The sequence below is a fragment of the Marmota monax genome, unplaced genomic scaffold, assembly GCF_021218885.2.
Source record: "Marmota monax isolate L192 unplaced genomic scaffold, Marmota_monax_Labrador192_F-V1.1 WCK01_AAM20220418_F8-fsc00023, whole genome shotgun sequence".
Classification (NCBI taxonomy): domain Eukaryota; kingdom Metazoa; phylum Chordata; class Mammalia; order Rodentia; family Sciuridae; genus Marmota; species Marmota monax.
In genome coordinates this window covers 14,619,430-14,646,456 of record NW_026692907.1, presented here as the reverse complement: position 1 = coordinate 14,646,456, position 27,027 = coordinate 14,619,430, and the positions used below count along the sequence as shown (strand labels likewise).

The window sequence follows — 27,027 nt, the reverse complement described above, 5'->3', positions numbered from 1 at the left end:
CAAATTTGTCCTGTGTGGAGGGAATCAGTGAGTCTCTCTGACTACACTAAGCTAATGTGCTATGCTTCTGATTCACTTTTCTGAAGCACCCAGCCAAGCGGAGGATGTCCTCTATGTATCAACACATCACATTCTCAAAGCTGGTTCAAGATGAACAAAGTGTTTTTTTTGTGTGTGTGTGCTTTTCTTCACCTCCTCCCTGCCTGCACCTCTGAGCTGAATGAACAGTTGCTAAGAGGTGGGATTCTTTGGTAATAGATTCTAGAACCCCAGTTTGATGTTGATCAAGTAAAGTGTTTGACTTTCTTTGTGGGTTACAGTTGGAGAAAAGAGAGGGAAACAAGATCTGCTTTAATACATCAGAACTAACCACAAAATAATTGGGCCTACAGTCTAATCTAATCATGCTTTTGTTTATTCACCTCATATAAAAGTCTCTTAGGAATGCATCTGAGCACAATATATAATAATAATAATAATATTATAACATACATTGTGAGAAACTTGAAAACAGTAAAATGTCCACCTGAAACAATGCAGTGTTTATAGACATACAAACCCATTGGTCATGCACATTTGTGCCATTTTTTTAAACTATTGAGTCACAATGCTGAACCGAAGCATGAAACATATTTTACAAACTGAAACTGACACCAGGAAGAGGCCTAACAAGTGTTATCAGAAGAAGCTTCACATTCGCATAATTTACTACATCAGTTCACATTTTATTATAAAAATTCACATTGTTTTATCATTTTCTTTCAGAATGAATTGGAACATGACATTCTTGCTTAGTGGCAGGCAGGAGGCTAGCTCTTCAAAGTCAGTAGTTTGGGAATACTTAGAAGAATCATCTGTGAGCAAATGTAGTGTTGCTTTTTGAACCGAAGCCACAATTATAGTAGAAACCGGTTATAACCCAACTCATGCGTACACAGACTTGGATAGAACATGGGTAAAAACAATGTCCCATCACCCCCTACCCCTATCAAACCATACAAAATAAAAGCTCAGTATAAACCTTTTAGTATCGAATATGAGAATCCTGTTTGCAAAACCTGTTCATAAAGGGGCTGTGCAGTATTAGGAACGCAGACAGGGAGAGGGCAGGCCCTCTTAGCAAAAGGCCCATCCCTGTGCTCTGTGCAGAGGGGCCTGTGTCTCTCTTAAGCAATGTTTGGGTTATAGAATACACAATACAAAACATAACAAGAAAAAGTCGTAACTCTTAGGCAGAGTTTTCTACACAAATTTAACACCACCGTTGGCAGGCAATGTTAGATATATAAATTAATAACTTACAAAATATTACAGTATATACATGAAGTAATAAATACACGGTTATAAACAGGAATGGAGGTGTTAGCGCAGAAGGCAGTGCAAGAGGAAGATGGCAGCGTTAAATGGTGAACAGCATAATGGAGTGACTAGCATAATGGAGTGAAGGGGGTAGGCAGAGAACAGGATGGGGCTGTGCAACCCACAGAGGCACAGAGGCTTCAGGACACAAGGGGCACACTGCCTTATTAAGTTGAGTGCTATACAGGCTGACATGGTGAACAATACAGCTATCCCCCTCTCATCCCCTATTTTGTTCAATGTTATTCTGCTTAGAGCAAAATAGTGAGACCCTAGAGAAAAACTACTGTTAGAAGCAGGCAAACAGAGCTGGGTTACCAGGACCACTGTGGAGCTAGACTGGACAACAGGGGAAGGAAGTAGAATGTGGTTAGAGCTGTGTCCTTCCTGTCTGTTTGCAAAAGTTAACTGTAGTAAAGCGAAAGATATTGCCCAAGAAAGAAGGAAGACTATTTTCTTTCCTTTTTTTTCCCCCCCAGAAAGAGTCAAAAAAAAGTGTAAGTCAGCTCTGAACACTTATCTGTGGAGAAGTTGGTACTAAACTCTAGGTATTCAACAGGCATTTTAAAGACATGAAAATGTTTTACAAAAAAGGCACACAGGTTGGCAGACAAGGGGACAGGTGAGCAGATTTAGAAATGAAGTTATTAATCAGTGAGTTCAGTCACTTGTCGGGACAGGTCCCGAAACTTAGTGCAGAGAAATCTCTCAGTTTTGTGTCTTCCATTTTTCAAGCCATTGAGTCGCGATGGGATACTGGCCTCCACTACCATAAAACTTCAGCTCTCCACCAAGCCTGCAGGCCAGGCAAGTCAACCACGGGATTCCTGAGCTGCTATTTGCTTCATGGCCTTGCATTCTGGCTCCAAACTCAAGTAACTACAAAGGCCAGGTGACCTTTGTCCTGTGCAGGCCTTGCCCTGGTGATGGGCTGGCCCTACCATACAGCTGGCATGCTTGTCAAGGGTGGAATGTTCATCTCCACATGAGCAGGGAGATTATGTGTCAATCGGGGACTTGTCTTCTGTCACAATTTCTACATCATCAGTCTCTCCCAGTGAATCCCTGTTTTCTGGATCGATGACACAAAGTGTCTTTGTGCTGCTGAAATAGTTGTGGCCCTCTCCCTCCTTTTCAGGTCCTTCAGAATCCTCCTCTTCAAGGGTCAGTTCAAACTGAAACTTCTCCATCAGACCCTGGCAGTCTCTGTTTCTTTCGTCCAGTGGTGGGGAGGGACTCTGGGGTATCATGCTCTGATACCAGTTCCTGTTGTCTTCTAACGTGTCCAGAATGTCCTGAGCGTCGGGTTGTACCAGATCTGCCCAGGTCTCCCACAGTGGATGGACAATGTAGTCAATGAAACCAACCTGGAGAAAAACAAGATTATACATCTGTCATTGCAAAGGACCCTTGAAAATCAAACAAGCAGTCTTGGTTCCCATGCTAAGAGAGAGCCATTCCAACCTCAGAGAGGTCAGTAATACCTATTGCTTTATCAGAGTACTTTCTCTATGGTAGGTCCTACCCTGGATGCAATATATGCAGTATCTCTTTTCATTTTGCAAAGTAAGTATTGTAGTCTGCCATTTGCAAAAGAAGAAACTCAGGAAATTAAAGATCTTGTAGAGGTCACATAACTAGTAAGTGATAGAGCTGGAACTGAGTCTCAGCTCTGTCTGATTCCAAAGGCTGTGCTCTCACAATATCACACTGCTTTTCCTTTTACATGTGCCAGGTAAGAAGACTGGCTGAAACACTAGTGTTGGGAATGACTGTGTCACTACTTGGACTCTGTGAGTCATTCTCTGAAGAAGGCAGCCCCAGGTCTAGAGTGTTCTGACTCAACATTCTTTCCCTGATAACTTCAAAATATGCTGTTGTGCCAAAACAACAGGAGCTGGCATCTGTCTGCTCTGGAATTTCTCAAGTTCTGGGGGATGCTTCTGACTTATAGAGGAGTTTGATAAAAAAAAGCTTGAAAATAACTCAAGCCCCGAACAAACAAAGATCCCCTCTGTGGAGATGCCTGCCATTGTTTTGGATACATAGGACACATAGTCATTTCCATCAGAAGAAAGAAGGAAAATAAAAACAATCAAGCAGTTCCTTTTGCTGGTGTTCCTGTGAATAAATCCAAGGCTTATGGTTTTGTTGTGGTTTGTGTAGGGGCTATGCATCCTGCAGGAGCTAGCCATGTGGCCTCATGTCGACCTCTACATTGTCAGACAAACAGGAAACGTGGGGGTGGGGGCAGGTAGAGAGAGAGAATAGACAGTAGTTGGATGAGGGAATGGAATTCCCCTGTCATGGTCTTGGGAGCTAGAGAGATACTGGCTTGGGATTCAGGGGGAGATGAGCAAGGGCCCCCAGGGGACATTACATAGCTATCTTTCCACTCCACTGGAAACTTTCCTTTATTAATATTCTGGTATTTGTCCAGTCATTCGACATATTCAAGTTGTTACAATATACATAACATTTGATCATATGTGACTCTTTCAAATATCTGGTTCTTTCTTAGCCTTCAAAAACAAGATTCACACCAAAGTTGGGGCATCTCTGATTGACATTGGTTATGACAACTTGACTGTGGATGAGTCAGATACTTCTCTTCTGCCCACACTTCATCCCTCCTCCCTTCTACTTCTTTATGCATATTTAATGGATTTGAGACTATTTTCAAGGTGTTTTCCAGGGACCAGAAATCAGCTCAAGGCAATGGAGAAAACTGAGTGAGCTGAACACAGTGCTGTCATTTCCTTTCCTCATTTGCTTTTGCTGCTGCTAAGAAATGCTTAGGACATTTTTAAAAGGTAGGGGCTAGTTGCTTATTTCCTAGCTCATGGGATGAAAGAACCCACAAATTCCAAGAGCACACAAATTCCATGAGCTCTTTACTGCCAGATGAATCAGATAAAGTTCAACAGAGGCCATCTGTGGGAAACACCAGAGCAGGGTGGGGGTGGGTTGAGGGGTGATGTCATGGCATCAGGGAGGCCTGTCCAGTGATGGAGAGTGAAAAAGCTTGGGTGGAGGGCAACCGGGTGACTAAGAAGAGAACAGCTGTTTCACTGGACACTGGGGAAACACCTGCTTTATCTGCCTTGCATGGTTGCTTGGGGATTCACATAGAATAATATATGGGACCACACAGAACATCATATAAATATAAACCATCACTGTTAGTAAGAAAAATGTAAATTAATTTTTATTTTATCTTGTTCCAGTTAAAGCTCTCGGTTATTTGATTTGGCCCAGATTAATTTAATTATATCTTGAATCTTTATAGCATTTAGATCACTTTTACAGATTCTAAACTAATTTAGTTGGATTTCTCTAAGAAGCAACAAAATACTAACTGCAAAGAAACTACATACGGATACTATAAGTATATACAAATATGGGGCTTACAGGTAGTGGGGAAAGAGGTTAGATGCTAACAAAAATCAGTCCCAATTTTTTTGTGATAAACACCTTGGATATCCCATAAACCCACTTTGAATCATAGCACCTGGTTCAACCCATTTGTTGTCCTGAAAAAAAAATAGCATTTCAGCAGGTCTTGAAGCTATTGTAGGAATACAGATACTTTATAGTATACATATTCCACAACTATTAGCATCTGGGGTATTTCTGCAAACACACACCCTCAAAGTATTATTTCCCATTCTCAGAACACAGAATTTGTAAGTTTGGACACAACTGGAAAATGCTAGAATATTCCTAAAGGCACAGTTACAAAGTGGAAAGGGGACACAGACAGGGCTTTGATGCCCTCTGATGACGGTGGCAATGCATTTGATAATGGGGAAAGAGCCACAGCAGAGAACTGGACACAAGAGTGAGGAGTTGAAGATAGAGCTATAAGAATTCTGGAGAAATGGGATGAAGAGACAGCAGTAGTCAAGGATTAGCCAGATTTGCTAAAGTCATAGATGACTATCTAAATGGTTTGGGTATGCACAGTCCAAATATTGATGGTTTCTGATGACCACTTAATTCCTACCCTGTGAAATTGAGTGTAATGGAGAAGGCTCATGAGTCATGAGCACAATGAAACTAACGGTGTGGCTGTCATTTCATCATTTCATATGTAGAGAGAGAGGGAGGGAGGGAGGGAGGGAGGGAGAGAGAGAGAGAGAGAGAGAGAGATTTTGTTAAAATAAAGAAACTAGATAGAACTCTCCAGTTCTACAATCACTAGAAATCGCAAAAATTTCTCCTTTTGAATACCTGGGATTTTTCCACAGAAGCTGTGTGTTTATCACACATTGGGCTAATCTCCATTCCCCTCTCTCGTTCTTTGTCTCCTTGTTGGAAAAATTCCTCCATGATGCGATCTGTCCATTGTCGATACAATTCCAAGGACTTGGTGGGGTTGCTCAGGTCTGCACAGTGTACCATGTTGCGAAGGACCTGAAATCATTGAGTTTTGGAAATCCCATAAAATTAAGTGTAAATACTGCCAGAACATCTTATCCTTCTCTTATTTGTACATTTAGTACCAAACCAAGAACATTTTAGTTGCATTATAATTATGATACGTGCACCCCCCCCAAAAAAAAAGTGTTACAATGGTGCTGGCCAGAGTTGGTTATTTATCATTATGGGGTCCAAAAGGGGATATAGATATAGATATTGACAAAGATATCTTCTTAAACTGAAAGTCTTTGAATTTAAGAACTGAAAGGGACATTGGGGTTCAGATGCTGCTATCATTTCCTTTCCTCAGTTTGGAAAGCATCTAAAGAATTACTCGAAGTAGATGTCTTCAAGTTTTCTGTTTGTGAAAAGAGGAGACTAGCTGATAGCACTATCTATAACCAAACAGACCTAATAAGTTTTAAGTCAGAGGGATTCAGGTTCAAACTATGAGCTTTGGGCACCAACAGTTATATATGTCCTATTATAAAAAGATTTTGCAACTTATTTTTAGAACTAAGAAATTCAATAAATGGAGTTATGTTTTTCTCATAAATGAGATAAACTTGAACATCCATTTTCTTCAGCTTGTTCTTAAAATAAGTCCAAAGTTGTAGTAGCAGCCTAGGACGTATCTAACCGAATGGCGTTTCCTTTTTCGAGATGTTATTTGGTGTGCTTTGTGACACACCAAAGTTCAGCACATACCTGTATACGATCGGTATAGTTGTCCAGGAGGAGAACGCCTGAGCTCGTCACTTTCTTTGTTTCTACCATTGTTTTCAGGTCTGCCAGCAGGCTCATGTGTTTAGACATATCAGTTGCTAAAACCTTGGGTGAAAGCAAAATGAAAACTCTCGATAAACTCAGTCTGTAAGACAGTGGCAAAAATAAATGAGGAATATAGACAGGTTGATTCTTACCATGTCAATAACCATTTTCCTGAGTGTCTGACGTTGCTTCTTGGTGAGATTCTGGAAGATGTCACAGTGCTCTTCTTGGAGCAGTTTGAAACCCACAGCCAGGTGATGGTTTTCCAACACAGACTCATCATTGTACATCAAAGCCAGTTCTGAATCTAATAGATAGGAAAAAATGATGCCTTTAATAAGCATACAATAAAAGTTGTATAATTAAACATTGTGAAATCAGATTTAGTTCTCACTAGATGATTTTAGAACTATGGCCCATAGGTCCTTGCCTCTTAACATAGTGCCTCTCTATAAACAGAAGTAGTCAGTTTCAACTATGCTTCTGGTAGATACTGGTGAATAAGACTTCACTTTGATTAAAATTCACTGTCTCTTAAAATCCTTTTTCAAGTTCTTCTCCACCTCTCATGAAAAATATGACATCAAGTAAAGGCATTCTTGAGTAGCTGAATTGCATTTTTAATCTCAGCTTGTAATTTCCTTTGTTTCCACACATTTCATACTTTGGAAAAGAACAAAGTAAAGATGACACTAAACTTCATCAAGTATATTAAGCTTTTCAAACTATATCCACTTTTATTTTTTTAATTTTATTTATTTATTTACTTATTTTGTGGTAATGAGGATTTAACCTGGGGACACTTACTCACTGAGCTATACCCTGAGCCCTTCTTATTTCTTTAAAAAAATGTTTTTGAGACAGGTTCTTTCTAAATTGTCCAGGCTGGCTTTGAACTTGAGAGTTTCTGGCCTCAGCCTCCTGAATAGCTGGAATTACAGGCATGTACCACTGTGCCTGGCCTATCTTCCCTTTCATATATGTTTCCCTCCATCTCTGGTAATTGTGAGTTTAGGATTTTCAAAAAAGATAAAGTGCTGGTGTGAATTTTTGTTTTACCCAAAGAATGTAGCTTTTTTGGTGATTTCAGTAAATGTGACACTAAACATCAATAATTTTTTCGAAGAATCCTGATGTTGACATTTCTGCCTTCTGGCTCTCTATACCAGAAAGAGTAATATCTAGGTATCTAAATCACAGCTTTCAGCCCACCATTTACACAGAAGAATTGCAGAAATCTTGTGCAGAGCTCTGCACTACAAACTCATGAAATGACACTTTCTCTTAACAAGCCTAACAACCAAGTGACGTCATGTGTTACAGTCAGAGGTGCTGTTACTCATATACCATTGCTTTCATCCTGTGCTTTGAGTTACATCCTGAGAAAGGGGGTGGGATCTCTGAAGTTATGTGAGTTCCCTTGTTCTGGTCACCCTATGATCAAGAGCAAGCATCTATAGATGGCTATGGCACAAAAAACTTGGGCCTGTGTGGCACTAACTGGCCTGTATCTGGATTAATTCATGAAAGCACGCTTAGCCAGCTGATGCAACCCGTGCAGACAAGCAGCTGGCTGCAGTTTATGTTCTTTCAATAGAAGAACACGTTTTTTAAAAAAACCAGTGTACCCCAAACCCAGATTACTCGTTCTGATGATAGAGGATGAGGACTGACAAAAAGGACTCTTTTATAGCAATGAGCTCAAACAGTATTTTTATAAAACTATCAGTGCTTGGTGTTAATCATGACCGTAATGGGATAAATAATATCCTCAGAAGAAAAAGTACCTGAATTTTCAGCACAGAGAGAGAGAGCATTAACTGAAGGAATGAATAAATCATCAATAGCATGAAACTGAACATTCTGAGCATAACAAAAATCTTTGAGTATGAATTGGAATCCTAAGGCTAGACCAAACCGAAAGATAGCTGGGTCACTCTCCTTGGTACAGATCAATCCATGATCAAATCTGTATAATTGGAAAAGAGTGTGTGGAACTTTTAATGGCTTTCCCTTGAATTGTGAAAGCCCATTCCATTGCTTTTTGGGGAATTTATTTCTGTTTGAAGCTTCTCTGCTTCCCCAGCGGAGAAGGACCCTAGCATGTTATGATGTAGTGTGTGAGAGCCCTACATAATACTGAAAGTTGCAGTATGCATCCCCAAGCCTTTTCTAGTCTTACTGGATAATTCTACACATTATTCTTTCCTTTCATAATGTATTTTCCAAACTTTGAGTACTTTTTAGGGCTTCCCTCTGATCCTCTCCAATTCTCTCTGTAGCCCAATCAATGAGCTGCCAGACTAGACACAGTATCCAGAAAAGGCCTGACCCAGTTTGAGTGGAATAGAAGGATTACCTCCTTATCACCCTTGTTATTATCTATAATGAAAACATTAGGAGGAAGAAATGCAGTGAATCAGACAATTATCTCAAATGCCTTTTTCTAGTAGTGAACTCACTTGTGTTGATGAGAAACTGATTGGAGACGCCAGGGTGATCCACGTCGTGGATGGCAGCCGCAAAAATGGCAGCCAGGATTTCTAAATCGGTGAAGACGGCCTGTGGAGCAAAGTGAGCGCATTTAATGCCATATCCAATTCACCTGTCCTGCTTGTTCAATTTCATTTGAAAGTAATGCACTTCACTCTTGTTGGGAAAGGGATTGTTGATGTATATAATATGCTAATTTAATTAAATGCAGAATCTGTTCATCAGCCTAGTCTTTGTTATGAAAGGGACGATGGCCAGAGCTCACTCCCACATCAAGCCCGCAGGCTGAGGTTTGGAAGGTCATTAGCACCATGCTCATGGCATGTGAATACCTGATGTCTGTTTCTTGGATCAGTGGTATGGCAGCACAGTGCTTATGGAACACAAGCACATACAAGTCAAAGAAGCGAGTCAGACTGGCTCTGCTCTTTATATTCCGGCTGAGTAATTTAAGAGGAAAAAGGTTAAATTCTGGACTCGATAAGATAAGCAATAAATTATCACTCAAAGCTAAATTTATAGTGTTGTGCCAAGCTGTCATATATTCATTAATTAATTCACTTAATTCCTATCCACTAAATCTTCACCACAGGCAAGATCTGAGAATGTTACCAAGAAGTGAAACTTAATGCCGACTGCTCAACAACTGCATGTCATGTCATGAGAGTGTCTCTGTCCCCACCCAGGCACATTGATTTAAACCGGGTATTTATTCTTGTAGTCCTTCAAATGCTAACTCAGCTTTTACCTCTCCCCCAAAGACCAACCCTATTACTCATGGACATATTACACTGTCCTTTTCTAGAAGCTTGTGGCACTCATAGCCAATTTCTTGCCACATGATAGTTATCCTATCAATAACACTGCATGGGTTATAAATGGTGTTGTTCTGCTCCATGATATTTATAGGAGCATAAAAACAATACTCTTTCTTTCCTTCCGGGGATTCAAACACTCTTAGCTCCATCTCCTTGCCCAAGTCTTTTGGATTCCTTTTCTTAGAAAATATGAAAACAAGTGATAGAGTTCTGGACAGTTTATCTTTAATTTCTAAACTGAGTCTGAAAATGTGACTGGATAGGGTTTGGCTAACCCCTTCCTGCAGTGGGCCAGCACATTTTGGAAGTACTTGACCACCATTTCCATGTGCCCAATGATAGCATGGCTGGGCCATTGCTGATTGTACTGTTAAATATGTAAACGTTAATCTATGAGAGAGGGAGTCATGGCCATCTCTTCAGATCCTGTCAAGTTACACAGAACACGGTTCTTCCTTGCTTCTACATTATTGATTTCCTCTGATGGAGATTTTCAGTTACTTTTTCTTCAACCTAGAGAATCAGTTTGCTGAATTTCTAGAAGAATAAGCCTATAGATGCTTATTCCTAATAGGAACTATACAGAGCATTGTATAGTATATTTCTATGATCCTCCACAGGGCCTGTGATGGTGTTGGGCAATTCTGATCAGTGCAAGCAGGTTGAGGATGTATGATAAACCAGATGTTAAACAAGACACAGAGATACAATGTATCCCTTTACCAGGAATACAATGAAGAACAAAGCTTGGACCCTGCTAATTGTGTTTGAAAATTAAATAATTTTCAATTGGAAGGATGTAAAGGGAAGGTTCTTCTGATAGTAGAGAGCAAAGTAAGTAGAAATGTAAAACATTTTTATAAATAATCCAATGGATGGATGCTATATGTAACAAAGAAGCAGTTCAAGAATTTGAGGTCATCCACTTAACATTATTTTTGTAAATACATTGCATATTGCATGGCATTTTTAAAAAAGGTTGAACAGGTATGAAAAACAGGTTAAAACTACTCACATCTAATGCTGGCGTAGAAAGAAGAACATGGGTTGACTGGGCTACATCAGCAGCGTGCAGGCTGTTATGATATGCCACGTCAGAATGGTAATGGTCCTCTAAAGTCATCATGTAGGTTACAAATGTGTCAGATGAAATTTTGAATGTCTTTAGGAGGTCTCTTTCCTATGTGGTAAAATGGTTTAGAATATGAATAAGCAGATGTCCAAAAATGGAGGAAGGTGGGGCTGGGGATGGAGCTCAGTGGTATAGCACCTGCCTCACATGCACCAAGCCCTGGGTTCAAGGTTCAGTCCCCAGCACCACACACATGTGCACACCACACACACACACACACACACACGAGGAATTCAAATCACGAAAATAAACTGTGATAGAATAAAAATATCACAAAGAGATATCCAATTGGATAACCAACATTCATTCCTGTTTACTCACCTGAAATATGGCATACATGATGCACGTTAGGGGCCGATTGTGTGAGTATCCAGCCACATTAAAGATGTTAAGGCCCCATTTATTCAGGTCTTCCAGCTCCTGTAATTCAAATTAGAGAAATTTAGGAATAAGGATAATTTTTAATATTTTCTTTTAGAGATGTGGGGTCTTGCTGTGTTGGCAACACTGGTCTCAAAACTCGGGAGCTCAAGTAATCCTCCTGCCTCGGCCTCCCATGCAGCTGGAACTTCAGGAGTGAGTCACCATGCCCAGCTTTAAATATTTTAAAAAATATCTTTAAGTTTTATTTTTTGGGGGGCTGGCATTATAGCTCAGGGATAGAGCGCCTGCCTAGCGCAGGTGAGGCACTGGGTTTGATCCTCAGCACCACATAAAAATAAATGAATAAAATAAAAGTATTGTGTCCATACACAACTAAAAATTTTTAAAAAATTGTTTTTTTGGACTTTGGGTACCTAAGTCCTCAGAGCATTTATGTAGTGTGCTCTAGTTGCATGAAAATCTGAGAGTGGAATGGCTCAGGAGGCTGGGTGTCCTTATCACGATGACAAGTTTGTGCATGTTTTTTTTTATTTTTAGAAAAGAAACAGTGTGTCTTCATTTGTAATAATTTTGTTGCTGACCAACTCTGCCATGCGTCACTCCTCAGCCATTGTTGCTTTTAAAGATAGCTGCAAGTGAATAGAGATCATTCTGGTCCCATTTCTCTGATTCTCTCCTTGCTTCTCACTGCTCCATCAGTAACAGCTAGAAAACTGCACCAAGGAAACTCCTCTACCCTTTGGTTATTATCACTGAATTCAGGTCAGGGAGACTCAGCTTTCAGAATGTGCAGAAATAGGCCCCAATTTAATGCAAAAGGTCAGAAAGAATGCTGTTCTTGAATTTTATTCCAGGGCTCCTAGGCCACAGATAGACCTGGAGGAAGCAACATCCAGATCTGTGTTGTGGGATTATTCCAAGATTATCTGATTTAAGGAACAACTTATTCCATACTTAATAACTGCCCACAGGCTTGGCCCCATGTTTAATCAATCTTACTCTAATGACAGCTTTCAGCAAGTCTCACTGAATGATCATTTCCCCAGAGTAAGCTCCTTTCACACTCTCACCAGGCTAGGTGACCTCAGCAGTCATTTTGTGTAGCCTCCTCAAAGATATGTGAATTTTTTCTGTGCCTTTCTCCAGTATGAGGGTTTGGGAATAGGAGCCAGTGCTGTCCCTGTCTCCTCATTTCTCCTCTAGCCCTGTCAATCAGTGCAGATTTTCTCCCAGCCCATAGCATAGAGTTCCCAAAATATCCTCTGGGATAATTCAGACCTGCCCACTGGCTTTCCCTTGGACTTTCCCTGTATTCTTCAGAAGGATGCTCCATTCATAAGGAACTATCCACTACTAAATTCAATTCAGGATAAAAGAAGGGGGAAAAAAAGCACAAAAAGCCTTTTGGTATGGAATAAGGATCTTCAACTAGATGCCCCAGCATAGACAAAAGAAAACACAAAAGACCAGGCACAGTGGCCCATGTCTATTATCCCTACTTAGAAGGCTGAAGCAGAATTGCAAGTTCTAGGCCACCTGGGTTACATAGTGAGACCTGTCTCAAAATAAAAGATAAAAGGTTGGGGATGTAGCTCAATGGTAAAACACTCCTGGGTTCAATTCCCAGTACAGCCATAAATAAATAAATAAATAAATAAATAAATAAATAAATAAATAAATGTAGGACATAAGTTTCATTACAAAATTTAACAAAGTGATTCCTACTATTTTCTAAATGATGACGGGCCCCTGGGTGCTATAAAATTAAGAGCCACATGCACACAATCCCAGCTCATGCACACCTTGGCCAAGTGATCTTCATTCTCGGTGTTGACTCCAAAGCGGGAGATGCTCGTATTGTTTAAGCTTGAACTGTGCATCAGTTTCTTCACTCCACTTATCTGTGTCATGAGCTGCTGCTTCTTTTTCTTCTCTCTGTCTTTCTGGGTGGGAGACGGGATCTCCACATCATTCTGCTTGTCTACGACAGACAAAGAAATATGTTTTTTAGCATTTAAGTTCCAATGAGTATGCCCAGAGGTATTCAAAATAACGCTAACTGTGGGTAATGGATTCTGATTCTAATAAAGAACTCTCATAGCATGATCTCACTGGATAACATATGGTCTGTTGCTCCATTTTATTTAGGTGAACTTCCCAGAGGAACTAAATAACTTGTCCAAGAAGAAATAGGAAAAGAACTCAAGCATAATCTTCTGTTCTCATACAATATTTAAAATTTTTTGTTACAATGAGGTAACAGTATTTGCAAAAAAAAAAAAAGTGTCTACCTTCTCTAAAAGTTCTTTATTTTATGCTATTAAAAATTTCAGCCACCAAATATTCTATTTCATAGTAGATGTATCCTGAGTACTTCTGGAAAAAAACATATCTTAACTCTTTCAGGCCACAGGGATGCCTGTGAGGGCACAGAAACAATAAACAATAATTGATTAAATTGCTTAACCATTACTTCATTGAACTAAATGACACCCTGTGGCCGAGAAAGAGTTAATGCAGCTTTCAGAAGTGGCGGACATTTATCTCTGCTTGTTACAGTGAAAATTAGTACAAAGACAGCTTCTCCATTTGAAAATGACATGCTTCCAGATGGCATGCTGGCATCCACACTATCTGCGTTTAGACTCTTAGAGATGACAGCATAGTCACATGCTTTCCCCAGGGACCTCTGCCTGCTCACAGGCCCTGCTGACACTTCATCAAAGCAAAGCGAGACAGTACCAGCTTCACCTTCACCTTGCCACGTGGCGACAGGGCTGGAACAGGGTATTCTCTATTCCTAGCACACCCTGCTGTGGTCTGTAGGGGATCCAAGCTCTTAGACTATAGATTTTACTTAGGGAATAATTTTAGTCATCTCAATTAGTTCAGGGGTTTCCAACTTAATCCAGAATCAGAAGCACCCAGGAAACTTTCGAAATATACAGATTGACGGGTCCCACCCAGCTCTATTGAAGCAGTATTTTTTAAAAGATTCCCCTATGACTTGGATAAACAAAACCAAATCTAAGAACAAAAGACAATCATACACTCTTATTTTTCAGATGAAGTCAGCAACTTGACCAAGCTCAAAGAACAATTTATTTAACATTTTTTTTTATTCTGCAATTATGTTGTTCCAGATAAAACTATTTAAGAGCATAGAACCCAGGTCTTGAGGTTCCTGTTAAAAATCTCTTTCCTGCCATGCAATCTCTGGCATAGAAACCATACATTATTTTTGAATAATAATATTTCTTCCTGCCACTTTATGCCTAATAATCACAACTTGTTCTAAAATGAGAGGCCACAATAACCCCTGCCTTTCCTGGCCACCATTTTTTCACATCTGGTTAAGAGGCTGTGAAATTCCCCTATACCTCTGCAGATGTAATAACCATCTCTAGTGGGACTAGCAGCTTTCCCCCTTTGTTTAATTAAAGAGTCCCTGCAACAGTGAGTAATTGAGCTGAACTACTGCTGTGTCTGGAACATTGCAATAAAGAAGAAGGCCATTATTCACAGAGTGCCAATTCGACTTTAATGGGAGTTTCCCCATGCAAGCATTGGAACAACTGATAGGCTTCCCTGTTCTGAATGTCCTCTGTTAAATGCTTAGCCAGCATAGTGTGGAAACAGCCTGAGACACAGACTCCAAAAAAAAGCACAAAAAACATAGTGAATTTACATTTACAGAATGGCCAGAATAGAGTGGGGGAAATGGTTGAATGGTTGGCCACTGTAAGACAAACATAAACAGACACAAAATAATGGTATCATCCAATCTCTTTCAATGGCAAAATCTGAGGTGCTTTGCTTGCTGAAGCCCAGCATCATTTTACATCTGGAATATTCTAAGTTCTAGCTTCAAGATAGTAAGTAAGGAATTCAAAAGGATATTTTTTTTCCTGTTGTCTGTAAAAACATTAAATTGTCATGTAATATCGAAAAATCTTGTTTTATTTATGTTCTCTCCATCTACAAACTGCTTTATTTTCCCATGAAATTATATTCTTCTATTTCTGTTTGTGCCAGCAACCTGGAGCCCATCATCATACAAGAACTACAACACATATCTGGACTAGTAATTAGGACACCATCTTTTTTAGATGGAAACCACACAAGTTTCACAGATCCCCAGATTAAGGGAATTCCCTCCTCCCAGGATGATGCATTTTAACACTAAATGACACTTATTGAGATATTGCTTTTAAGTTTAACATTGCTAAAATCATCTCATTTTGCTCAGAGATGATTGCCATGCTCTGATCAAAGCCTTTTATAGTATCAGAAACTGTTAATAAACATTTCATTTTTAGGTCCAACAATTCTGTTTCCTAAAGACATTTTTTCCCAAACAATGTGCATATTACTCATGTCATTTTCTTCTCTGTGTTCCCACTTCCTATCAGGAGTGGTAGGTATTTCGGTCTAGAAATCTAGGTGCTGGTTCTGGCTCTGAAACATATTAGCCAAGTGACCTAGGTTGACTTATGTCATTCTTCTGGACCTCAGTTTTCTCTCTTATAAAATGAGGAAGTTATACCATGAGGACATTAAGGTCTTTTGTAGATATGGCAGTCTATGAAGAAGGCTTCATGGTCCCCTGGGAACACCTATCATGCTCAAAAAGATATGACTAAGAGTTCTAGGTTCTGCACTGGCAGTTTGGAAATAAGCTTTATTTGTTTGTTCATTTTTTAAGACTGTCCAATTGCAAGGCTAGGCTTCATCACAGAGGACCCAGGTTGCCAAGCATGTCTTAGTAAAACAGATAAATTTAGTCCATTTGAGAATCACAGAATGTTTGAGTCGGAAAGGATATGGAATGTCATCTATCCCCGTGCTCCCATTTTACAGATGGAGCAACCAAGGCATCTTGTTTTATATAGTTTTTCTTCCTTTATTTTCCTAAGAATTCCAATATACCTGTCTAGTCTGTTAATTGGGGTTTAGCACACATATATTCTCCTGTACACCATCCTCTTAATGCTAAGAGCATGTAAGGATTGGGATTCTAATAACTTTCCTCATCAATTTGTTCTTGATTGTTTAATTTTCAGAATAATGAGAAGCCAAAAAAATTGGTGTTCCCTAAGGGATGTGCCTATAAGTGACTTAGTGAAATCATGTCTCAAAATAAAAACTAATAAGGGATGGGGATACGGTTCAGTGGCTAAGTGCCCCTAGGTTCAATCCTTGATACGAAAAAAAAAAAAAAAAATAAAGTAGACAGCTGTCTGTTCTTGACATATAGTTTTGAGACTGAAAGTTTATCTGTATATCTTTTTTCTTTTTTTTGGTATCAGGAATTGAACCCAGGGGTGCTTAACCACTGAGCCACATCCCCAGTCTTTTTTATACTTTATTTAGAGATGAGTTGCTTAGGGCCTACCTAAATTGCTGAGGCTGCCTTTGAACTTAGGATCCTCCTGCCTCAGCCTCCAAGTTGCTGGGATGAAAGTCTTGTGCCACCATGCCAAGCTTATCTTTATATCTTATCCAATTTCCCTTTTGATAGCCAATGATGATTTAAAAGGAGATTAATTAGTATACTAAGGCCTTCTTGCTATCCTTGGTAAATGGATGTTCCAAGAGACTAGGAATGAAGAGGATTGTTTTGGCCCAGTCTTGAAAGATTAAGGGCTCAGACTTCATGGATCTTTAATAGTGAGAATCTCTTATTACTGTGTGTATATATGTGACTGCATGACCAATGTGATTCTGCAACCTGTATACTCAGAAAAATGAGAAATTATATCCCATCTGATTCAAATGTATGATATGTCAAGATCATTGTATTGTCATGTGTAACTAATTAAAACAAATAAAAAAATTGTGAGAATCTTTTCTGCAAAGACATATAAGCCACTGCATTTTAACATGCAACAAAACAAGTTATTGCACTTAATTGATTTTATTCTTCTCTCCTGTAGTCAATTAACCTGTACAATGTAACTAAAACAGTACTCAGCTTATGCAAAATAATTGAATGTTCCAAAAAATAGGATATATGAAATGGTCAATGGAGGATTCCTGTATTCAAAGGAATACAGGAGAAAGCGGGGGAAAGAAAAGGCTCAATATGTCATGTTTCCTCTTCAATTAGATCCTAGACAATTCTGGGAGATAGGAGGTATAAAAAATTCTTCCTCTTTGTTCTCTGACAGAGGTTGCTGCAAATGCAGCTGAAAAAAATCCAAGGGCTGCAGATACATATAGAAACAGAAGGCACTTGTTAATCCTGCTCAGTGACCATTGGCTGCACAGTAATGTGCCAGCTTTGTACTAGGTTGCTCAAAGAGAAAGCTGATTGATCTGCTGCTGATAGCAGGAACTACTTTGGTGTTAGAGAAATAGGATTGATCTTTTCAAAACAGAACTAAAGAGATATGTGCATCCATAGGCATCAAGGCAGATGCTCATTGATTTAATGATATGTGGCTATTCCAAAAAGGAGGGTGTGATGGTCAACTGTTACAAAGGGTAATTTCCCTGGAAAATGGAATTTCATAAGCAAGTATAATTCAACAGTAATTGAAAGTCAACAGAATAAATATCTAAATGCTACCCATTCGCTTTGAAGTACAGATTTGCCAATTCTCGGGGCCATATTAAAGTAGTCAAAATAGGTTCATTTTACAACAGAATTGCCTTTAAGCCTGAGATCAGAAATCTCTAATAATCAAACGAGATGCATGATGGTAACTGAGGGTCATTTATGCAAACCTTTTTGGTCAGTGTTATGTGTTAAGTACCAACAACGTAACAACAGAGAATAAGAGAATAATAGGTAAAGGATCAGAAGACAATGATGCTGCTTAGAGAAGAATCAAATCTTTTAGAGATATGAAAATTCTCCTCTTCCCCACAGTTTATTTTTAAGAAATAACTTAGCAAAGCAGTAGTCAAATTACTTCCAATGCTAGTTCTCTAAACTCACTATGGAATTAGTCTTCCAACGTATCCCTTAAAAAGCACCTTTTTCTCAAAGCCCAGTTATTGGAAGAATGGAAATAATACTGTGTCAGAGGAGCTAATGGAGTTGTCTCTAGGGTTTGGGGAATTGCATGTTTCGTGCTACTTCAGAGATCTTGGCAGAGACGGAATTGGGCTGGTAGATAAGAGGGACCTACAGTATATAAGTCAGCCCATAATAAATGTCTGTCTTTAATAGCATTTGTACTCATTTCTATTTATTAACTTAATAAGCATTTGTACTCATTTTCCCCCCATCATCTTCCTGCTTAATTTTTTTTTCCCTTAAAGATTGGCTTCAGTTCTTATTTTAAATGGATTTTTTTTTTTTTAATAAATTAACTCCATTCCAAATTCACATGGAATATCCTTGATGGGTTGTGAAATTAATCTTGAAAAAGTTCAGTTATGGGACAGATTTTTCCCTTTTAGTATCTTACCTAAGAAAGTATTTGAAATGTATTCAGACACCTGGTTCCCTGATCGGCTCATCTCTGAGAGATGTGTCAGCTCCCGGTTCAGCATTCTTTTGAACTGTTTGTAAAGAAGAAAAAAATGCATTAACCACCTAAAGAAAGAGCAAATTATCACTTTAAATGTTTCCAACTTTACTTTCTAGGAACCAAGAAACTGGACTAGCAGATACTGTTAGATAAATGATACTGATTCTAAAGAACATAATATCCCCTTAATTTGAAATTATTCCAACGTCACTTTAGGAAAGAAGATTTTCTTAAGATATTTTAGAAGTAACAACTGATTTTTTTTGAATATTCGAACACAGGAAAATAAATTCCACAGAGGTCAAAAATAATTTTTTACTTGAAAAATGAAATCGCTTTTAAAAATATATTTGTGGACAATTAACTCTAAAATATAATTGAGTTGATAACCTGTTCAGCGTAAGGAGAGTAGATGTAAAGTTTAAAGGAAAACAAAAGCATTCTTTAAATATTAAGTTGAGTAAGAACAGGATTAAAATACATTACTGTATATTTAAATACAATTTCACAATCAGAAGCCAGTGGGTTAAATGAACACACAAATCATTACGGATGTTTTCCACTTCACAGAAAACATACAAATGTAAAGGTTTCACATTCTATCAGACACAAAACACAATCGAATTAACCCACCTTGATATAACCCCAAGATACAGATAACAAATAGTTTGCCTCAGGCATTTTGAATGCTCTTCTTGATACAATCCACAAATCCCTTTGAAAGAATTCAGTTCTGAGAGAGAGCAATCCCGAAAGGATCAGGAAAGCCCTGCAGATCCAGTGGTAAAATAATCAAAACTTAGAAAAGACAAAGCCTCCAAAATTTATGGCATTTCCTAATCCAAACAAAGCCCATCACGGCACTCCATTCTTGTTAGAAGCCTATGCTCCCTGCTTATTTCCTGGCAGAAGAGAGTAATGAAATCAGGAATTGTACAGAGGAGCAAGAGTCTGTCCAAATGCATTCAGCTGGCTGGCTTGAAACACTTATCAATTATGAAGAGTCCTGGTGGCCGCGGGGGGTTTCCACCCTAGATTAGTCCTACTCTGCTGAACTCTGCAAGGAGGCAGCAATTCTCCAGACTGGGAAACACAGCCATCTTTTTAAAAGGAGAAGATTAAAATGGAGGAAGCCCCATGAATATTTAAGTAAATTTGAAGTCCCACCCTCCCCCATTTCAACTAGGTGTTCCTTAACCCCCTCTTTCCATTGCAGACCAGCCCTTTGAAGATGCAGCCTCGGCACAAAACTCAGACACTCTAATTGTCTCAAAGCGATGGTGCATTTGATTAATTCACTTTCTGGGTTTTTTTTTTTTTTTAATTGAAAAACGTCAGGAATGTAGTTGTTTTCAGACTATGCTTCCAGTATACAAGATTTTTTTTTTTAACTAGCTTTTTTGAGGGTTATGTGCCCACCAACAGTGTGCTGATGCATTTAGCCTTCTTTCACAATAAAATGAATGGGAATGGAATTAATTTATTTTTTGAAAAGTACTTCCTTATGCAGCCTGCAATTTTCTGCACTCTATCAGTTCATTAATATGCATAGTAGATCACATTCAGCAAATGGATTAAACTCATTTAACCTTTCCCTCCAGGATTTAGAGTGTGTTAGGAAATACAAGATATTTGCTGAGTGAATGATGAACAACTATTCAGGGTTGAGTGACTTGCTGATTTTGTACTTTAGTGTTACATCCTCTAATTCATGTTAGAAATAATTAGGAGTTAAACTAATTTTTCTTTTAACAAGGTAGGAGATGTTGAGAATGTCATTCCTTTCCTGTAGGCTCCCCTGCAGCCCGCCGCCCCCCACCCACCTTCTCCTTGTCACCATTATTGCACAAGCAAAAGGAAAAGTGGAAGAGCTGACTGCAGTGGGATTCCCCACCCAGGCCCACTCGGCTCCTCTCTTCCCTCCCCTCTGTTACCCTGCCCTAGACTCCCAGGAGCTCTGTACAGCTTATTGAAGGAATAGCTGAGCGCCATGGCAACAGCCTTAACTTGCAATTGGCTCTCTTTCCTGAGAGGCATTCCCCTTCCAAATGAGCATCCTGCTTCCGACAATAGCTTCACTTCAGGCACCCAAGCCCGGGGTCATGCCATTGCCTGTGCCCAGGAGACCTGGCCTTTTGAGGTGAAGCCAATGCAAATCAGTAGGGCTGCCTGCTGACTTACTGCACAATGCATTGTCCTCAGAGAGGCTCTATCGCCCTCTTTCTGGGTAACCCTGCCCGCATATGTATATGTTTTCCCATGAGAAAATATGTTAGTAGCAGTAACCAGGCATCATCTGAATCAATCATCTCAGCCACTGTATTTTACTTGTTGAAATTCTGCAACATTTTGAACTGCAGGTAAATTGCATAAATTCCAAGTTACTTATTTTTAAAGATGCAACTGGTCTGTCACAATGGCCTCTCATCTTCTGTCCTCTAAGACTTCTGCGTGGAAGTCTTAGAAGCTAGAAAAAGCAGGTTTATATGCTCTGATTGATCTGCTCAATTTTAGCAAAGAAGCAAACTTTACTTAGACTACTGTAAAAATATCTTGTAAAAAGCTTAGAGGCAGATGATTTCCTCCCTAATTTTTTTCTGTACCCGACTTAGCCAAATGAAACAAACAATTATCCTCCATTTTATTTCTTTGGAATCTCTAAAATAGTTGGAGTCAATCTGGCTTGCACTAATCAATAATCCCATTTTATCAAGTATTTAACAAATATTTATTGAATGTTCAAAATGGCCAAAGCAGTGGAGATATAGCAGTGAAAAAAAGCAAACAAACCAACGAAAATTCTTTTCGTGCTTTTATTTATTTTTTTTTTCTTTCTTTTTTTTTTTAAATTTTTTATTGTGGGTTGTTCAAAACATTACAAATTTCTTGACATATCATATTCCACACTTTGATTCAAGTGGGTTATGAACTCCCACCTTCACCCCATATACAGATTGCAGAATCACATCAGTTACACATCCATTGATTTACATATTGCCATACTAGTGTCTGTTGTGCTCTGCTGCCTTTTCTTTTCGTGCTTTTAATCAGCTTTCATTTAAGTAGAAATACTGGGATATATTAGAGTGTGTTGGTTAACCACAACAGTTAACAGTCTGGAAGAGGGAGCTTGTTCTTTATTAGCTATATTGACCCTCAGCTCAGGGAGATAGGAGCAGGTAGAAACTGAATCATAAAAGGTTAGAAGAGGCATGATTTTTCTCCTCATTTTTTTTAGTAACTTCCCATTGCCTTAGGACCCTGTTGGGATATATTGTCAATAAGTCCCAATGTGGGAACAGGGAAGTGACTCTCATCTCCAGCTTCTCTCTTCTCCTGCATACTTACAAGGGGTCCCTGTAGTCATGGAAGTAGTGAACAAATACCACCTCCCTTCTTCCCACACTCCAATTAATTCTCCTATGAGTCTTGCTAAGGGTGTGGCAATCCCATCAAAAACCAAAGTCATCTTTAGGCAACCATAAAACACAACGTGATGAAGTACGCAAAAGGAGGTCACTCAGTGTCAGAAGCCAACCCACTCCTTTAAGTGTTGCTTAGCAACAACCGTTGGTTTTCCTCCTCCATAAGGAAGGGCCCAGCCACAAGTGACCAAAGCAATCATTGCTCTCATCAAAAAAACACTTATGAAGTGCCACACTTATGTTGGGCTGTGTATGAAGGAAGGAGGAGGGCCAACGTGGCCTTAAGGACAGAGGGTAGCGAGGTAGAGTCCAATTTGTATGATTAGCGCTGGCCTGTGTGACCAGACACATCAAGGAATGGAATGGGTATGACATATATATGAGGTTAAAGCTGGGAAGACACTTAAGGAGCTCAGTTTGTTTGGGCTTTCAGAATCTGACTCTCAACTTGGAGTTGCTTCTGGTGAGCTTGAGAGGTGGCCATGATGCGGTCAACGAACCTTGACTTTCATTCTCAGTTCTCACTACTGGTCTCGTAAAGCCACTTCACCTCTCAGATGTGAAATGAGAAAGATGCATGATTTTAGGATCTCAGTTTCTTGGCCCTGAACTTTCATGATTCTAAGATAAATTTTGTGGCAGCCTCCTACAGTTTGGATGCATTACTTACCAGCAAACAATACTTCCCAGAAAATAAAACTCCCTCTACAATACCGAGAAAATAGCAAAGAAGAAAAAAAAAAAAAAAGGAAATGCTTCAATCTGTAAGAATAAGTCACCAACAAAGGAAGAGAGCTATTTATCATATCTCAGAATTTTCCAGTCTAAGACTCTTGGAGTCTCCTTGTCTATCAAGTTAGGTGTTTTGAATACGAAGGTAAAATAGCTTCTGAGTAAATCCATGCCCCAAGGAATTACGGGATTGGAAGGGAATGAACATTATTTAGTCTATCAAATTCACTAAAGAAATCCATAAACAGGAGCACACTATTTCAAAGATAAATGTGTCTCCACAGTATGTACACAGATCCTATTTTTCTTTAAGAATCTGCCTTCACACACAAAAAAAACCCCTGCTAGAGCCTCCCTAGAAATAATGTCCCCAGAGTAAATGACCAAAGCCCCTTTTCAACACAGACAAGCAAAGTTTGTGAATGAACCCTTAAAAGACATATTCTTCCAGTGCCTACCAAAGTTTATGCCTAACATTTGTAAGCATTGCTAAGAAATTAGTTATTTTTTTATAAAGGGAAGAAGGTACTAATTTTTGTATAAAAATTTAATATTGTTTGCCAAGGATACCTTCTCTGTAAAATCAGCTATGATTTCTGTTTTTAAAATAAAGCTTCCTTCAATAATAGAAGTTGTTTTAAAAAGAGACTAAATAGCAATACCTAAAATCAGTCACAATCGATAGTGAAATTTTGTTTCATGGCTTCAATTTTTTCTCTGGTTTCATTACTACATATGGAGGTTATTTTCTTCTGAGCCAGTTTCTTCTAAAGTGATGGAACACTTCATCAGCTTTCTATATTTCTCTTCAAAGGACTAATTTAAGGTTTTGTGCAAAGGTCCACAGGCACATGAGACACTATCTCAATAATGAGTTATTAAACTAACCACACAGGAAGGGTGGACAGGTATGGTCTCAAAGTCTCCATAAATCTAAAATTTGTTGATTTTATGTTTCTCAGAATAAAACAATCCAGAAGAGAGATGACTGCAGGGAACTAATATCAAGAATGTGGAAGAGCTGCTATTAAGAGTAATCTAGCTTTGTTAGAGGTAAATCCTAAGTGATTAAAAAATAAATACCCTTCAGCCTGTGAAAGACTAGACAAGGCAGGTACTTTCTTCTCATTGATAACCTTTTGATGAAGTCAGTAAGAGAAAATTGTCAGGAAGGAAAAAAGAGGTGCCAAAGAGAGGAAGACAGCCCCAGTAGTTAACTCCTGTGGGTGGCCATCTACGCATGAGCCCAGCTGTGAGACAGGCGCCTTATTGTGTGGGATCTTCCTGTTTTTGCTGTATGAAAACAACTGCCGAAGTCATTAAAGTCACAATGACTTTATTAGGGACTAATTTTTGACTCATATTTTATACTTTGTTAGTCATAACTTTGTAAGAATTCCTGGGCATCAGGAAAGCGAAGTGGCTGAAAATTCCTCCTGAAATTACAGAATGCTAGTGGCGGCAGAAGGAAGTCAAAGCTGGTGGCATAGTTTTAGTGAGCTGTGATTGCAGAACTTGTCTCTGTTTTCTCTTGCATTAAGCAAATGTGTAATCTTGTCCATGAAGAATGGACTTCTGGAGGCTTGTATTCCTTAGTTGTAAAAATGGCTAATTTTTAAGGTCCCTTTTGACTTTTAAAAATATTGCTTCTTCCATAGGAAGAGATGAAAATCCAAAAAAAGGAACATGCATTCTTTAGCATCTACACTTTCCTTAGAAAATCTGAATTTAAAAGAAAAATACAAGAAACGGAACAAGGGTATAGTGGACTTTCTGTAAAGCCCTTTATAAAACTCACAATTTCCACAATTCTCGACATTTCAGAGTATCTGATGATGAGCATCTCATCTCTTTTCTCCTATCTTTCCCTGTGAACTTTATCATTCATTTGAAACCCAGTGACCCGTTTCTTTAATAGCAGATTTATCTTACTTGAGAGGCAAGTAAAATGGAATTGGGTGAGATGGTGACCAGGGAAAAGAAGGAATAATGGAGCTACCATTGTCTACTATTATGTAGGGAGCTAGAGGCTGTAGTTCCAGGACCATCCTGTCAAAGAAGCAGGACCCTGAGACCTGGAGATGTGTGTGGTGCTCACTATCCCTGCACCATGTCAGAGGAACTCTCCTGAACACATTAGAATTGAATGATTGCTCTGCTAAACTGTGCGGTTATGTAGTAATATTTAATGAAAAACAACCATGAATATCTCTACCATAAATCTGCAACAAAATATTGGCATTTATGATGAAGCGAAAACAATCAATTCCATTTGTTGGTTAGAGGACCAATATTTGCTCAAGTGACAAATGGTGAAGTAGGAACAACCCACAAGTGCTTTCACACAGAAAACTGAAAAATTCAAAGGAATTTGAATATAACTCCTCTCCAAGTTGAGATTCAGTGGCGAATAGCCCTTAAAATCCTTAGGCATTTCTTCCACTTTCCCTTTGCTGCTAGCCATTTTTTTTAAAGAATTCTGAAATCTTTACAAGAGAAGATATGACACATGTTATTAGAATGCTAAAAAATGACCTTTCCTAGACCCACAGTAATTCCCTTTAGGATGTTTATAGGAATTTCTCACGACCTAACATTCCCTTAACTTTGAAAGTTGCTGTAGTAATGAGATTAAATAGACAAAAGACACTATAACCATTTATGCCTAAAGACTGATTTAGTCATTGCATTTTTATACTAGATATAATATTTATAAACTGTATATATTTGTAATATTTTATATATAAGTATATTTATGCTTTCACATATGTGAAAGGGTTTCTAGATTTAGCAAATAAAAATTCAGGACGCCCAGTTAAATTAGAAATTCACATAATAATTTTTGAAATATACAAATGTTTCAGATATTACATGTTCAAATATCCCATAAAGAGATACCAAGCCATTCAAGTCCTCATAACATGTCAAGGTTAGAGGTACTGTATTTCTTTAAATAATTTAAAATTTTTAAACTTGATATTTTTGACAGAGGCCTCTCCTTCTGTTGAAAAGATCTGCTGCTATTCCTGAAACTTTATAGTATCATTTTATGTTCTTGACTGCTCCCTTTTAATTTAACTTTTATTTTTAATTTTTCAATTACATATACATTGTCAAATCTTGAGCGCTGGCCTAAGAATTAAATATAACAGGACTTTTTTCAGTAGATGAAAAAGTCATCATAGCAACCAGCAAAAGTTGAGGCATTATGATCACTTACTTAGTTTCTCTTGCTTTTCCATTTAAGGCTTGTGTAACTTTTTCTGGGCAGCTATGATGGCCAATACTTAACTCTAAGATTGAGTCAATTCTTAGGCCACGGAATATTAGTGTGATTCTGAAGTAGATGATTAAGTTTTCTACTGAAACATTTTACAGCCAGAACCTCTTCAGTGTAGACTAGTCTTTTAAAAATAGAAATTGTAGAAAGGGACCCTGGTATCCTCTCATGACGGTAGAAAACAAGACCTAGGCTTCAGGACATTGGTATTTGCCTTGAAAGTCATTGCAAAGAACAGGAAACCACCACCCAAGTGTTTATAGACATTATTATCATGGCCCGTAAATATTGCTCATGATTCCTAAGAACTGATTTCCACTTTTCAGTTGGTAACATATCTGGGATTGTTTTAAATCCTGCTTTGTTAGAATCTCCAGTATTTTTGTAGCTATAAAATTCTACCATAGCTTGTTTTTGAAATTATGGCTCTATATGATGTGTGTGTGTGTTTAATATTAATTATATTGATCTCAGATAGTGACTTACACATACTCCTTGAGGTAAAAGGCAATGGGAGGCTTCAGAGTTGCCTTAGGAATTTCCTGCTTCTGGATTAGCACTTTCTCAGAGCTGGGGCAGCCCATACTATGGAGATTTTCAAGGTCCGCTCTGGGGCTTACCAATTAAATAAAGGAAAACCCTGGACTACACATACTGAATATTTTTTTACCCCAAAGCATATGTCTTATCTGTTTTGGTAATTTGATCATAAGATCATAAGACTATACCC

The 27,027-nt window shown here is 38.6% G+C and overlaps 1 protein-coding gene across 7 annotated transcripts in view; it reads right to left on the bottom strand.

Moving 5' to 3' along the window:
* Positions 1-392: 392 nt before the first annotated feature.
* Pde4b (phosphodiesterase 4B) overlaps positions 393-27,027 on the bottom strand; it is a 539,654-nt gene continuing 513,019 nt past the window's right edge. For 6 of the 7 annotated variants that reach the window (XM_058581564.1, XM_058581563.1, XM_046450949.2 and 3 more), the window contains 9 exons: positions 18,798-18,891; positions 13,182-13,360; positions 11,317-11,415; positions 10,879-11,043; positions 9,015-9,114; positions 6,705-6,859; positions 6,490-6,612; positions 5,593-5,775; positions 393-2,726 (listed from right to left, as the gene is read on the bottom strand). In XM_058581564.1, coding sequence (XP_058437547.1) covers positions 2,358-2,726; positions 5,593-5,775; positions 6,490-6,612; positions 6,705-6,859; positions 9,015-9,114; positions 10,879-11,043; positions 11,317-11,415; positions 13,182-13,360; positions 18,798-18,891 — 1,467 coding nt within the window. In that variant the 3' untranslated portion in view covers positions 393-2,357. Of the gene's footprint in view, positions 2,727-5,592; positions 5,776-6,489; positions 6,613-6,704; positions 6,860-9,014; positions 9,115-10,878; positions 11,044-11,316; positions 11,416-13,181; positions 13,361-18,797; positions 18,892-19,493; positions 20,011-27,027 lie in introns of those variants that run through there. The other variant, XM_046450952.2, reaches the window with a different exon arrangement.